At 40.8% G+C, this 16512-nt stretch overlaps 1 protein-coding gene across 2 annotated transcripts in view; it reads left to right on the top strand.

Annotated features, from left to right (window-relative positions):
• The window catches only part of LOC132395817 (SH2B adapter protein 2), a 155111-nt gene that overhangs the window by 78504 nt on the left and 60095 nt on the right, over window positions 1-16512 (top strand). Inside the window, exons 6-7 of one of the 2 annotated variants that reach the window (XM_059972900.1) lie at window positions 146-246; window positions 10535-10702. In XM_059972900.1, coding sequence (XP_059828883.1) covers window positions 146-246; window positions 10535-10702 — 269 coding nt within the window. The remainder of the gene's footprint in view (window positions 1-145; window positions 247-10534; window positions 10703-16512) is intronic. The other variant, XM_059972902.1, reaches the window with a different exon arrangement.

Genomic DNA, 16512 nt, shown 5'->3' on the forward strand with positions numbered 1-16512 from the left:
GAAATTTTGGCTGTCCATTCTCCTGCACTGACGCTGCCTGATTTACAGAATTGCTCCAGCATTTCTTGTTTCGTACAAAGCAGCCATTTCCTTGGATCAGGTGAACTACAAGAGCTGACTTTAATGTTCTGCACTTCCTCTGCAGAGACAGTGAAGAGGATGTGGAGTTGACCTCCTGCCCACTCGCAGTGAGTGGTCCCAGCAGAGAATCACCCTTCTTCCCTGACTGCACCTGTGACTCAGACAGTAAGTAAATAGTCCAGCGTTGTGTTGGTATGGAAGAGGCTCCACTACCATTGCAAGGAGGTTTTTCTGTTCCAGGCAAGATAATCTGCTCTACATTTGCACAGTGATCTCCCTTTGAATCTGCGTGGCGAGAACAGTTTTGCATGGTGTTCGTGGCTCCTGTGTTCTACAGGACCTGACATACTGCCACTGCCCAATGCACGACTTTGATTCTGCATCAATTCTTATAGATTAATGGTCCCTTAATTCTATCATCCATAGCCTAGAACATGTCTAGTGTATCCTGCACCATCTGACATCTCCTATGATCATTGAATTCTCTCACTCTCTATCTCTCTCTCTATTGGCACTCGCACTCTGCTCTCTCTCTCTTCTCTCTGACCTTCAGCATTCTATCTCCTCTCTCTGTCTCCTCTCTTCTCTTTCTTCTCTGTTTCCCCCCCTCTCCCCCCTCGTCCTCACCCCTTCCCCTCTCCCCCTTAAACCCTCTCCCCCTCACACCCACCCCTTCCCTCTCCCCTCCTATCCCTCTCTCTTCCTTCACCCCCCTCTTCCCCTCACCCCTTCTTCTCTCCCCTCACCCACTCTCACACTCTCCCCCTGCCACCACTACCCCTCCCTCCTCTCCCCCTCTCCCTTCTTTCTCACCCCTCTCTCTCCCTCACCTGCTCTTCGGTCACCCCTCTCCTTTTCCCTCTTACCTCTCTCCTGTCTCCCCTTCCTCTCTCCTCCTCTCCCCCTCTCCTTCTCTCCCTCTGCTTCTGTCCCTCCCCTCTCTCCCTCCGCCTATCTCTCCCCTCTCCCCTTCTCCCCCTCCCTGCACCCCATCTTCTGTCGCCCCTTTCCCCTTTCCCTCCTTTTCCCTCTTACCTCTCTCCTGTCTCCCCTCTCTCTCTCCCTCCCCTCTCTCCCTCCCCCTCCTCCTTTCTCCTCTTCCCTCTCCCACTCCCCGCACCCATCTTCCGTCGTCCCTCTCCCCTTCCCCTCCTTTTCCCTCTTCCCTCTCTCTCCTGTCTCCCCTCCCTCTCTCCCCCTCTCTCCCCTCTCACCCCCCCTCATCCCCACTCTCCTCCTCCCCCTCCTCCCCCCTCCCACTTCCTCCCCCACTCCCCCTTCCTCCTCCTCCCACCCATCTCCCCCTTCTTTCCCTCCCACTCTTCTTTCTCTTAGCTTCGCCCCACCCCGTCCGGTCTTCTATCATTTCGGATTCCCCTCCCCCCTTGGCCCGAAACGTGGACAGTACTTCTCCCTATAGATGCTGCCTGGCCTGCTGCGTTCCACCAGCATTTTGTGTGTGTGTTGTTTGAATTTCCAGCATCTGCAGATTTCCTCGTGTTTCTGAAGTCTCCGTTAGTACTTTTTACAGCATCCTGAGGGAAAGTTCTTTTGGAGAGGCTGAGCAGCTGGGAAGGGGTTGGGAGGGAGAGCTGGGAGTAGAAATTCCAGCGGAAACATGGGAAGACATTTGTGATAATGCAAAGAAAATTTCAGTTTGTAATAGAACCAAAGCATTGCAACTCAAAATTCTGCATAGAGACCTCATCTTTAATAATCAATTCCAACATCTTCCCAACCATTGAGGTCAGACTAACTGGCCTATGATTTCATTTCTTCTGCCTCTCTCCCTTTTTGAAGAGTGGAGTCACATTTGCAATTTTCCAGTCTTCTGGAACCATTCCAGAATCTAGTGATTCTTGAAAGATCAATAGTAATGCCTCCATGATCTCTTCAGCCACCTCTTTCAGAACCTGGGGTGTACAACTTCTGATCCAGATGATTTAGCTACCGTAAGAGCTTTCAGTTTCCCCAAGAACTTCCTCTCTAGTTATGGTAACTTCACACACTTCATAACCCCGACAGCTGGAACTTCCACCATTCTGCCAGTGTTTTCCACAGTGAAGGCTGATGCAAAACACTTATTCAGTTCGTCCTTCATTTCATTGTCCCCCATTACTACCTCTCCAGCGTCATTTTCCAGCAGTCCAGTATCCACTTTCACCTCTCTTTTACACTTTATGTGTCTGAAAATTTCTGACACTTTTCTTCCTTTTCTGGATCTCTGTCAGGATAAACTATCCACCAACATTTTTTGCAAACCACCCCCCTATCTCCCTCGACTACCTGGACCACTCCTCTTTCCACCATGTGATTTATAAGGATGCTATCTCTTTCAGTTTCTCCATCGCCACCTCATCTGTTGTTGAGATGAGAGCTTCTACTCCAGGACCCTTGCGACATCCTCCTTCCTCAGAAGACATGGCTTCCGTTCTGTTGTTGACAAATGCCTCACCCACATCTTCTCCATTTTATTCACCACCCCCCACACAGGAACAAGAACATGGATTTCCCCTAATCTTCACCTTTTGCTTCACCAGCCTGCACATGAAAGGAGGCATGAAAATGCCCGACGCTGGCCTCTCAGGCCTGAGTGGACGTCGTCATCATCATCAGCCTCCACAACCAGTATATCATCTTCTGCTATTTCCTACAGCTATAATATGATCCCATAAACACTTCTTGCTCTCTCTGTAATCCACGGTGTAATCAACCCTCCCCACTGCCCCTCCCTGATCCCTGTCACTTTCTACTGTAATTACAGAAGATGTAACAGTTCCTTCCCCACTATCATGCTGGGACCTAGAATCATAAAGTCATATAGCATGGAAACGGGTACCTTAGCCCAACTCACCATGCCCAGAGAGCTGCCTGCAGCCCTCTGCACCTCTCCTATTGAAAGTTTTTAAAAGTTGCTAAAGTGCCTGTCTCAAACATCTAAACATACCTTCGAGGTAGAGATTCACTTGCATCTCTTCCAACCTCGTGTATTGCAACCAGCAACTCTTAAGAGACAGGTTATTTGGTCTAACTGGTCCATGTCATCCAGGATACCCTCCAAGTTGGTTCCAATTGTTCACATTTGGCCCATATCCTTCTAAACTATGAACTTCAGTAAGGCCTTTGACAAGGTCCTGCATGGGAGGTTAGTTAGCAACATTCAGTCACTAGGTATACATGGTAAGGTAGTAAATTGGATTAGGCAATGGCTCAATGGGAGAAGTCAGAGAGTGGTAGTGGAGGATTGCTTTTCTGGTGACTGATGATGTGCCACAGGGATCAGTGCTGGGTCCATTGTTATTTGTCATCTATATCAATGATCTGGATGATAATGTGGTAAAATGGATCAGCAAATTTGCTGATGATACAAAGATTGGAAGTGTAGTGGACTGTGAGGAAGGTTTTCAAAGCTTGCAGAGGGATTTGGACCAGCTGGAAAAATGGGCTGAAAAATGGCAGATGGAGTTTAATACAGACAAGTGTAGATATTGCACTTTGGTAGGACAAACCAAGATAGAACATACAAGATAAATGGTAGCTCACTGAGGAATGCAGTAGAACAGAGGGATCTAGGAATACAGATACAAAATTTCCTAAAAGTGGCGTTACAGGTAGATAGGGTAGTAAAGGGAGCTATTGGTACATTAGCCTTTATAAATCCAAGTATTGAGTATAAGAGTTGGAATATTATGGTGAGGTTGTATAAGGCATTAGTGAGGCTGAATTTGGAGTATTGTGAGCAGTTTTGGTCACCTAATTGCAGGAAGGATATTAATAAGGTTGAAAGAGTACAGAGACGGTTTACCAGGATGTTACTGGGACTTGAGAAACTGAGTTATAGAGAAAGGTTGAATAGGTTAGGACTTTATTCCATGGAGCATAGAAGAATGAGGGGAGATTTGATAGAGGTATATAAAATTATGATGGGTATAGATAGAGTTAATGCAAGCAAGCTTTTTGCACTGAGGCTCGGGGAGAAGTTAAGCTCGGGCATGGGTTAAGGGTGAAGGGGGAAAAGTTTAAAGGGAACATTGAGGGGGCTTCTTCACACACAGAGCGGTGGGATTGTGGAATGAGCTGCCAGATGTAGTGGTAAATGCGGGCTCACTTTTAACATTTATGAAAAACTTGGACAGATACATGGATGAGAGCTGTATGGAGGGATATGGTCCAGGTGCAGGTCAGAGGGACTAGGCAGAAAAATGGTTCGGCACAGCCAAGAAGGGCCAAAAGGCCTGTTTCTGTGCTGTAATGTTCTATGGTTCTAAACCTTTCTAATCCATGTACCTGTCCAAATGCCTTTTAAAGGTTGTTAATGTACCCGCCTCAACCACATCCTGTAGCAAGTTCATTACACGCACTTTGTAAAACAAAAAATTGCCCTCAAGTTCCTTTTAAATCTCTCCCCTCTCAACTTAAGCCTGTGCCCTCCATTTCTTGATTCTCACCACTGAGCTTCATATTTCATCTTTTCTTTCTTTATTGCCTCTTTAGTTGCCTTCTTTTGGTATTAATAGCCCTTTCCAATCAACTTTGGCCAGCTTTGCTCTCATGCCTCTGTCGTTCCCTCTCCTGATACAGTTTATATTCTCCCTGTCAAACTGCAGCAAGAATTTTATCATATTATGATCACTGCCTCCTAAGGGTTCCTTTTCCATAAGACCATTGATCCATTGATATTTCATCATGGGTAATCCATTTCTCTCTCAACTCCAAACTCCTGCCTTCTCATCTTAACCCTTCATAACATGTATTATCACAAATATATGAACCTCTGCCTTAAATATATTCAATGACTTGGGCTCCACAACTACCTCTGGCAATGGATTCCACAGATTCATCAATCTCTGGCTAAAGAAATTCCTCTTCATCTCCATTCTAAATGGACATCCCTTTATGCTGAGGCTGTTACCTCTAGTTCCTCACCTTGGAAACATCCTCTCCACATCCACTCTATCTAGGTCTTTCAACATTCAATGGGCTTCATCCCTCATTCTTCTGAACTCCAGTGAGTACAGGCCCAGAGCCATCAAACACTCTTCATATGATAAGCCTTTCAATCCCGGAATCATTTTTGTGAGCCTGCTTTGAACCCTCTCCAATATCAGCACATCCTTTCTTAGATATGGAGCCCAAAACTACTCAAAATATTACCAAGGGAGGCCTAACCAGTGCTTTATAAAGTCTCAACATTACATCCTTGCTTTTATATTCTAATCCTCATGAAATGAATACTAACATATAACATAAAAAGAAGCTGTCTCAAACCAGAAAAAGATCCCTTTATTCCCACTCTTTGCCCCCTGCCAATCAGCCAATGCTCTATCCATGCTTGCATCTTTCCTGTAATACTATGGGCACTTAACTTGTTAAGCAGCCTCATGTGTGGCACTTTGTCAAAGGTCTTCTGAAAATCCAAGTACGCAACATCCACTGAGTCTCCTTTGTCTATTCTGCTTGTCATTTCTTCAAAGAATTCCTACCAATTTGTTAGGCAAGATTTTCCCTTAAGGAAACCATGCTGACTTCAGCCTATGTACCTCCAAGCACCCTGAAACCACATCCTTTACAACCAAGTTCATCATTTTCCTAATCACCGAGGTCAGACTTACTGGCCTATAATTTCCTTTCTTCTACCTCTGTCCCTTCTTGATGAGTGGATTGACATTTACAATTTTCCAGTACTCAGGAACCATGCCAAAATCTATTAATCCTTGAAAGATCATTACTAGTGCCTCCACAATCTCTTCAAGCACATCTATCAGAACTCTGAGTTGTAGACCATCTGATCTAGATGACTTATCTGCCTTCCGATCTTTCAGTTTCCCAAGTACCTTCTCCCTATTAATGGCAACTTAACTGGCTTTTGCCCCCCTGGCTCTCTTAAACTTCTGGAATACTGCTAGTGTCTTCCACAGTGAAGACTGATGTAAAATACTTATTCAGTTCATCCACCATTTCCTTGTCCTCCTTTTCTAGCTCTCCATCAATATTTTTCAGCAGTTTGATATCTACTCTCACCTCCCTTTTACTCTTTATATATCTGAATAAACTTTTGGTACCCTCTTCAATATTATTGGCTAGCTCACCTTTGTATTCCATCTTTTCCTTCTTTATGACTTTTTTTAATTGCCTTCTGTTGGTTCTTAATAGTTTCCCAATCTTCTAATTTCCCATTATTTTGCCCTGTTTTGGCATTTTAGTTGGCTTTGACTTCCCACGTCAGCCACGGTTACATCATCCTGCCTTTAGAATACTTCTTCAGGATGTATCTATCCTATGCTTTCTGAATTGCTCCCAGAAACTTCCGAACAGTTTTGGCCAACTCCTCTCTCATGCCCCTGTAATTACCTTTACTTTACTTTATTGTCACCAAACAATTGATACTAGAGCATACAATCATCACAGTGATATTTGTTTCTGCGCTTCGCGTTCTCAGAAGTACAAATCGTAATAAATATAATTAAAAATTTTAAATTATAAATCATAATTAGAAAGTAGAAAAGGGAAAGTAAAGTAGTGCAAGTCAGGTCCAGATAGGTTGAAGGTACAGCCCAGATCCGGGTCAGGATCTGTTCAGCAGTCTTATCACAGTTGGAAAGAAGCTGTTCCCAAATCTGGCCATACGAATCTTCAAGCTCCTGTACCTTCTCCCAGAGGGAAGAGGGACAAAAAGTGTGTTGGCTGGGTGGGTTTTGTCCTTGATTATCCTGGCAGCACTGCTCCGACAGCGTGTGGTGTAAAGTGAGTCCAAGGATGTAATACTTTACTCCACTGTAATACTGATACATCTGACTTTAACTCATCCCTGTCAAAGTGAATTCTATCAAATTAAGCTTTACCTTAAGATCCCAGATTAAATCTGGTTCATTACACACCATCCACCCAGAATTGCCTTTTTTGCTAGTGGGCTCAACCACAAGCTGCTCCAAAATGTCATCTAATAGGCATCCTACAAATTCCTTCTCTTGGAACCCAGCAACAACCTATTTTCCCAGTCTACCTGAATATTGAAATTCTATACGACCACTGTAATATTACCTTTTTTTTACATGATGTTCTATCTTCCATTGTATATCCCACATTTTGGCCACCGTTCAAAGACTTGTATATAAATTCACATCAGGGTACTTTTACTTTGCAGCTTCCATCTCAACCCACAAGGATTCTACAATTTCCGATCCTCTTTCTAAGGTTTTAATTTAATTTTTTACCAACAGAGCCACTTTATTCCCTCTGCTTACCTGTCTGTCTTTTTGATACAATGTGCATCCTTGGACATTAAACTCCGAACTATGATCTTCTTTTAGTCACGACTCAGAGATGCCCACAGTGTCATACCTGCCAATTTCTAACACCTACCTTATTTCATATACTGCATGTGTTTAAACATAATGCCTTCAGTCCTGTATTCATCACTCTTCAATTTTGCATTCATGTTACTATAAGTTAAATTCATATCTCCTTCTAAATTTTTTGCTTTTTTATTTATTCTGGAGTCTGTTGTAACCTCTCCTGCACTCTCCTTTTACTCTCAGCTTTCCAAACTGTTGAAACTGCTATTTAGTTTAAAGACACACTTTAAATAAGGAGTTCCCAACCTTTTTTATGCCATGGACCCCTACCATTTACCAAGGGGTTTGTAGAGCCCAGGTTGGGAACCCCAGCTTTAAAGTATCCCACTGACTGCAGTTTTGCCCTATCAACTGCCTCTCAGTCTCACTACACACTGAACCTGTTTGTATACCAAATGCCTCATCCTCTGTCCCACCATACTGGTTCCCATTCGTCTTCCCCACAGCTCTAGCAAACCTGCCTGTAAAGATTTTGGTCTCACTCATGTTCAGTTGTAACCCATTCTTTTTGTACAGGTCATACCTCCTCAGTGGTCCAGAAAGCTGAAACCCTACTCCCTGCACATAATTCCTCAGCCATACTTTAATCTGCCAAATCATGCTGTTCTTATCTTCATCAGTGCACAGCACAGGCAGCAATCTAGAGATTGCTACCCTTGATGCCTTGATTACTACCCTTTTCAGATTTCTACCAAGCTCCCTATATTCTCTCTGCAGGACCTCACTCCTTTTCCTACATCTGCCATTGGTACTAATGACTGGCTGCTCACCCTTTGGAATGCTATGGACTCAATCTAGGACGTCCCTGACCCTGCCACCTGGGAGGCAACATACTATCCAAGTGTCTCTTCCATGTCTGTTGTCCAGTCTAACTGTAGATTCTGTCACGACTGCACTCCTCTTCACTCCCTTCCCTCTGTACAGCACAGCCAGATTCAGTGCCAGAGATCTGATCACTGCAGTTTTTGCCTGGTAGTCCTTCCACTCCTCCCCCCCCCCCCCCCCCACACAACAATATCCAAAGCATTCTACTTAGTATTGAGGGGAACAGCCACAGGGGTATACTGCACTGGTTGCCTATTCCCTTTCCCTAGTCACAGGCCTCCAATTCGATAAACAACCTTCCACCATTAACTTCTGCTTCCTACAAACAAGCAATTCAGTATCCAATTAGCTGTGTGATCTAACCTTCCAGAACAGCATACCATGTGGAACCTTTTCAAAGGTTTTACTGGCTTTCATCTAGACAGTGTCTATTGCCCTACCCTAATTACTTGTGTAAGAAATGATTACACAAAGCCATGCTGACTTCCCCTGTCTTCCAGATATTTGTTTTCAGATATTCATTTAGCAGTCAGTAACCTAGATCCCCTCTGTTTCTGACTGCTAAAGGGATGGAGAGAGAAACCTCTTCTGCTTGCTGTCATTGGCAGCTACTTTCCACAAGTTTCTTCTATTGGGTGGGATGGTAAACAAATCCTCCAATGTCTGAATCATTGTATTCTGCTGAACAGAAGAGAAACTTATTTGTCATCTGTGGTTGTCCCACTCCATACCTGTTGTGTGTCATGGTGGGATGAGTCCTGCAGGTATCCATGAGCACCAATGAAAACCTGTTACTGTCAAACCTCAGCAAACACTGGCCAACAGAGCACATACAGTTCCTCAGAACCACATTAATGTTTTAACCAGAACTACACCTGACTTGACATTACACATTCAAAGCCATTTCTGACCAGACATTGTATTATGTTAGCAAACAGTGGTTATGTTTTCTTGTAATATCTATTCACAGTTTAGTCTGTTCTTGCTTATTTATCCATTCAGGCTACTCAAAAACCTGCAGTGTGGTTGTCTTCCATACAGTCATGGGAGGAGGAGCAGGGTCCATCATGGAAAGAGGCCGATGCATACAGGCTTCATTCATTCAACCTGCCCATTAAACAAGCCCTATCTGCCCTTGTTTGGCCTATATTCCTCTAAGTCTCTCCTATCCACGCATTTATCCAAATATCTTTTGGATGTTGCTATTGTACTGTACTTTCTCTGGCATATACTCACCACCCTCTGTGATAAGGAGCTGTCCCTCAGGTCCCTACTAAATCTCTCCCCTCTCATCTTAAACTATATCCTCTATTTTCTAGTTTCCATTCCCTGGAAAAAAGATTATGTGTATTTGCACTATCAATGACTTTCAGGATTTTATGCTTCACTATTAGACAACCCTCAATATTCTCTGTTCCAAGGAATAAAGTCCTAGTCTGTCTGACCTTTTCCTATCACTCTGGCCCTCAAGTGCGAGCAGCATCCTTGTCGATCTTTTCTCCACTTTTTCCAATTTAGTGACTTATTTTCTTTAACAGGACAACCAAAACTAGACATATTTCTCCAAGTGTGGTCTCACTAATGTCTTGTACAACTGCAACATAACATCCCAGCTCCGATACTCGATGCGCTGATTGATGAGGCCAGCATGCCAAATACCATCCTTAACACCCTGTCTAGTTGTGAAGATGCTTTCAGTGAACTATTTCTCAAAATGCTTCCCAGAGCCCTACCGTACAATGTCTTACCCTGGTTTGATCTCCAAAATGCAATACATTATTTATCTAGATTTAAAGCCATTTGCCAATCTAAAGCCCACTTACTGAGCTGATCAAATCCCCCTGTAAATTTTGATAACTGTCTTCATTGTCTATGATACTATCTGTTTTAAACTGCTGGGGACTCCAGTGAGATGGGGTGTTGAAGATTAAAGTAAGTCAGAGTTTTTGAGACTACAGTGAGATGGTGTTGCAGACAGCATGGAAACAGAGTGTTGGGAGTTGTGACGAGACAGGCGTTGGGGACTGCGTTGAGATGGGGCGTTGGAGACTACAGCGAAACACTGTTTTTGGGATGATGTTTTTGAAACTGTCAGTGTCACTGGTAAAGGACGATGCTCTGCTGTGAGACAGTCGTTTTCCACTTGTAGAAGTTTGTCCTTGTATGTACTTCAAGTGGCCCAGTGTATGGGGGCTCGGATTTGGATGTCTTTGAGATGACACAGAGTTTGCTAACCCCATGTTATCCTCCTTCCACCGCCCCCCCCCCCCCAGCTGTCACCCAGCTCCCAGTCAAGTCGTCCACTGATCCAGACTCTGCTCTCACCGTTTCTCCAGTCAGACCAAAGGAAGTCCAGGGGTCACAGCCACTCGCTCACGTTCCTTTAGAAAACTTCCTGCAGACTTTACGTTCGGACTCTCCAAGCACCATCATTTCCACAGGTAACACAGCCACACTTGCAGCCTCTCAGCGCAGCAGCTGGGAACTGTTGATCAGAACCACCTGTGGTTTATTAACTGGTTGGGGATTCAGATTCCAAATCAATATGTGAGAAAAATATTGACTGGTCTAGACATGTTTATCATCTGTGTTTAACACATGCACATTGTTAGATGCTGAGTATGACAATCTCCAGGCAGCACAGTGACAGCTAATTCTGCTTTAACTTCATTCCATGTTTTCGGAAACATGCTAAAGTAGATGCACACAGGACATGGATTGGCTAGGATATTATAGCCATAATAGAAATATAGCTGAGGGAAGGCAGGAATGGCAGCTCAATGTTCCAGGATACAGATGCTACCGTTGTGCAGATCAAGAGAGAAGAGGGAGTTGCCTTCTTTTTGCAAAAGCACATAACAGGATATTCTTATTCTTTTGAGGCCACCTGGGTAGAACTTAGAAACAAGAGTGAATGGTCAATTTGATGGGATGGTATTATCAATGGGAATTGCAGGAGCAGAAATGTAGGGAGATTCATACAATCTGTTGGAAGAACTCAGTGGGTTGAACAGATTTCAAGAGAGGATGGAAATCCCTACATTAGAACTGAGAGTAGAGAGACAAGATAGCCAGCATAGAGAGGAGATGGATAGATCTGCTCCTTGGTTTGAAATTCTAAATTAGAGAAAGGCCAGTTTTGATGGCATCAGAAAGGATCTGGCAGCAAAGAAAAAATGAGGAGTATGAGAAATGCAAAAGAGCACTTAGGGTTAGGGTTAATTAGGTTAATCGAGAGTGCTAAAGGAAAAGATGAGGTAGCTCTGGCAGACAAGGTGAAGGAGAACCCTAAGGGCTTCTACAGATCTATTACGAGAAGAAGGAAAGACAAAATTAGTCCACTTGAAGATCATGCTTGAAGTCAAAAGAGATGGGGGAGATCTTAAATTGATTTTTTGCATTTGAATTTACTTGGGAGATGGACACAAAGTCTATAGATTTAAGTCAATGCAGCACTGAGGTCATGGACCCTATGCAGATTACAGAGGAGGAGTTTACTGTTGCCTTTTAGGAAGTTAGTGCAGAAACTGCAGGGGCCCTGGTGGAGGGACAGGGTGCATGAGTTCAACGGGAGACAGTCAGTAGGTGGGATGGCACTCTCATGTTTATTTCCCCCTGCCTTCCTATCCAATGGTTGCCCATTGAGGTGGCATAACAACCAGTTCCTTCCCCTGGCCATGGGACTATCATGATATGTTACAAAAACCGCTCCAAATGTGGTCATTATCCACTCTGAACAGTGCAAGTTCGATATTTCCTTGTGACTAAGCCCTAGCTAACCTTGGTCATCTGGATCATAGGATCAGGGGTGGTTCGCAGTGTGAGTTATAGAGGCCCAGATTTTGAAGCTTTTTGATTAGTACTGAGGGGATAATGGTGAACACCAATCAACAAACAGCAAGCTTACTTGGGTATTGCTGCTGTCCAGGTGGTCCAAGGCCGAGTGGAGAGCCAGTGAGATTGTATCATTTCATTTTTCAATCTTTTTTATTGATTTTCAAATAAAGAATATACAACTACAAATCGAAAGAGGAGCTTAACAAGTAGATAATATAAATGACATATAAACAGCAATATTAAAGACAAAAAGCATATAATATCAAACTCAAATAGGTAATATATTATGCTGTTATATATACAATGGTCAGAGAAAAATTACAACTCCTCATAGCAATCGTAAAAAAAAAAGATTGGAAATGTTATTGATAGAGAAAGAAAAAACCCACTAACTAAACTAAAACAAAAAGAGAAAGAAAAAAAAAGAAAGAAAAAGAAAAATTAGGCGTCCAAATGAGGATAAACTTAAAAAAGAAAGAGAGAGAAAAAAAACACATCCTTCTAGTCATCTCCGAACCTTCATGGACAAGGATATTCTCCAAAGAGAATAAAGAGAAATAAATAAATAAAGATAAATTAAATCATGTGAAAATATTGAATAAAGGGTCGCCAGACTTGTTCAAAATCAAAAGATGTATCAAATGTCTGGCTTCTAATTTTCTCCAAGCTTAAACATGACATGATGGAGGAGAGCCAGTAGAAAACAATGGGTAAGGTAGATTCTTTCCAATGTAGCAAAATAGCTCTCCTAGCCAGTAAAGTTGAAAAAGCTATCACATGTTGGGCGGAAGCAGACACTTTGCTTGCTTCCTCTGGGAAAATCCCAAAAATTGCTGTAAGTGTGTTAGGTTGAACATCCATATCTATAACTTTAGATAATATTCCAAACACATCCCTCCAAAAATTATTTAAACTTACACATGACCAAAACATATGGGTTAGAGCAGCCACTTCTGCATTACATCTATCACAAATAGGGCATATATTAGGAAAAATATGCGCCAATTTATCTTTGGACATATGGGCTCTATGTACTATCTTAAACTGAATTAAAATATGGGGTGCGCAGATAGATGAATTATTAACTAAATAATAAATTTTACTCCATTGATTACCTGAGAGTGAATGTTGAAGTTCTACTTCCCAGGTGTGTTGAACCCTATCATTAGGCGATGTGCGAGCATTCATTAACTGTTTATAAATGATAGCTATTAATCGTTTTTGAAAAGGTTTAAACTGAAAAATAACATAAGCCAAATTTGAAGAGCAGATCAAGGGGTAATTTGATAAAAAGTCACGTAAGAAATTCCTAACCTGTAAATACCTGAAAAAATGTGTATTGGAGATATCATATTTATCCATTAACTCTGAAAAAGACATTAAACAGTCTTGTAAAAAAAAATCTAAAAAAGTTTTTATTCCCTTAATTTTCCATGTTAGAAAAGCCTTATCCAAAGTTGATGGTTTAAAAAAGAAATTAGAATAAATATTACTAGAAAGTAAAAAACCATTTAATTCAAAAAATCTACGAAATTGAAACCAAGTTTTTAAAGTATGTTTAACAATAGGGTTAAGAGCTTGTCTACCTATTCTGGAGAGTGAAAAGGGAAGAGGAGCTCCTAATAAAGAAGCTAACAAAAATCCCATTACTGAATTTTCCTCCAACTGTAACCATGAAGGGCGATCTTGGTCGTCTGTATCATAAATCCAAAAAGTAATATAACGAATATTAATTGCCCAATAATAAAATCTAAAGTTTAGTAAAGCCAGTCCTCCATCTTTTTTTGATTTTTGCAATAAAAGTTTATTCACTCTAGAGCTTTTATTATTCCAAACATAAGAGAGTCTATTTTATCAAAAAATGTTTTTGGAACAAAAGAGGGAACTGCTTGAAATATATTTAAAAATTTCGGTAGAATAATCATTTTTATAGCATTTATTCAACCTGTCAATGACATCGACATAGGTGACCATTTGGAAAGCGCTTGTTGAGTATATTCAACTAAAGGGAAGAAGTTATACCTATATAGGTCTTTAAAATTTTTTGTAATTTTGATACCAAGGTAAGTAAAATGGTTTTTGGCAATATTAAAAGGTATTTGATCATAATAATCAAAATAATTATTAATAGGAAAAATTCACTTTTATGTAAATTAAGTTTATATCCAGAAAAAGTACCAAATTCCATAAATATAGATAACATAGAAAGAATAGATTTCTTAGGATTTGAAATGTAAACTAATAAATCATCCGCGTATAATGAAACTAATACCCTGCACAGAATTAGAATCCCTAAGAGCAATAGCAAGTGGTTCTAAAGCCAAATTAAATAATAAAGGGCTAAGGGGACAGCCCTGACGGATACCTCTATATAATCTAAAGTAAGGAGACTTTTGGTTATTGGTGAGAACCGCATGATAAATCAATTTAATCCAGGAGATAAATCCTGGACCAAAATTGAACCTCTTCAAAGCCTGAAATAGATAAGGCCACTCCACCCTATCAAAGGCTTTCTCTGCATCCAAAGATTCAATACATTCAGATTCTTTGGTTGAGGAGGAATAAATGATATTTAATAATCTTCAAATATTAAAATGTGAGTACCTATTTTTAATAAATCCTGTTTGATCATTTGAGATAACATTAGGCAAAATACTCTCAAGCCTATTTGCTAGAATCTTAGAGAGGATTTTAAAATCTACATTCAGTAAAGAAATAGGTCTATAGGATACACATTCCAGTGGGTCTTTCCCTTTTTTTGGAATCAATGAAATTAGTGCTTCATAAAAAGTTTTAGGAAGGTTCCCAGAAGATGTAGAATCAGTGAATGTTTGATGAACATGTGGTATAAGCGTTTCGTGAAAGGTCTTATAAAATTCTACTGTATAACCATCAGATCCCTGAGCTTTACCTAATTGCATAGAGGATGTAGCCTTGGCTATCTCCTCTTGTTTAATAGGTGCATCTAACATATCAGCATCTTGAATCGAAATTTGAGGTATGTTTAACCTTTGCAAAAATCTATTCATAGTGATATTACTATCAGAGAATTCAGATTTATAAAGATTAGAATAAAAGTCCATAAATATCTTATTAATTTCATAAGGATCTAAAGTTTCTGTTCTATCTGGTCGGCAAATTTTTAAAATCTGTCTTCTGACCGTACCAGCCTTTAACTGACCCGCTAAAAGTTTAGCAGCTTTTTCCCCATGTATATAAAATAAAATTTTAGATTTAAAAATTTGCTGTTCAATGGGAAAGGTCAGAAGTAAATCACACTGTGATTGAAGTTCGACCCTTTCTTTATATAGGTCTTCAGCAGGTTTAACTGAATACACTTTATCTATCTGTTTAATTTTATTAATAAGCACTGACAATTCCACTTTAGCTTTCTTTCTCAAGGCTGCTGAATATGAAATTATCTGTCCCCTAAGAAAAGATTTCAAGGTGTCCCATATAATCAGATTTGACATTCCTTCAGTTGTATTCAATTCAAAAAATATAGAAGTTTGCTCCTTAATAAAATTAACAAAAACTGAATCCTGTAACAAAATGGGGTTCAATCTCCACTGTGAGATTTTGAAAAATCTATCCGGGAGCTTAAGGGTTAACTTTAAAGACGCATGATCTGAAAGCGCAATGATGTCATACGCACATTCAACAACGGAGTTTAACAGACGTGTATCTAAAAAAAAGTAATCAATTCAGGAATATTTGTGATGGACGTGTGAAAAAGAGGAGAAATCTTTATCATCGGGGTGTTTATATCTCCAAATATCGACAAGGCCATACTCTAATAAAAAAGAGTGAATACAAGGGCTGCCGCTTTATTAGGAAGCAACGGATTTGAACCTGTCAATCGCCAGATTTAAACAACAATTAAAGTCACCACCAATGATCAGCTTATATTCATTGAGATTCGGTAACTCTGAAAAAAGTTTCTTAAAAAATCAAAATTATCTACATTAGGTGCATATACACACACCAGAGCTACCTTTTGCTTGCATAATAAACCAGTAACAATTAAATATCTTCCAATCAAATCAGTTGTTGTATTAAGGTGTACAAAAGGGGTTTTGGGACTAAGGAATATAGAAATGCCTCTTGTTTTACTATCCGACAGCGAGTGGAACAGAGGCCCTTTCCAAAAACGAAAAAATCTATCCCCAACCTGTTTTTGTGTATCATTTTCTTGCGCAAAAATAATAAAAGCATTAAGTGTTTTTAATTTCTTTAAAATCTTTTTACGCTTAATGGGATGATTGACACCGTTCCAATTCCAAGATATTATATTAATTTTATTAACATCCATGTTTAAAATTGAGTTTAATATTATATAAAAGAAATGTTACATAAGTACAAATTAAACCAAAAGGTGTGGGTACAACCAGAAGGAGTGACGCATTTACGAAAG

The sequence above is a fragment of the Hypanus sabinus genome, chromosome 6 (genome assembly GCF_030144855.1).
Source record: "Hypanus sabinus isolate sHypSab1 chromosome 6, sHypSab1.hap1, whole genome shotgun sequence".
Lineage (NCBI taxonomy): Eukaryota > Metazoa > Chordata > Chondrichthyes > Myliobatiformes > Dasyatidae > Hypanus > Hypanus sabinus.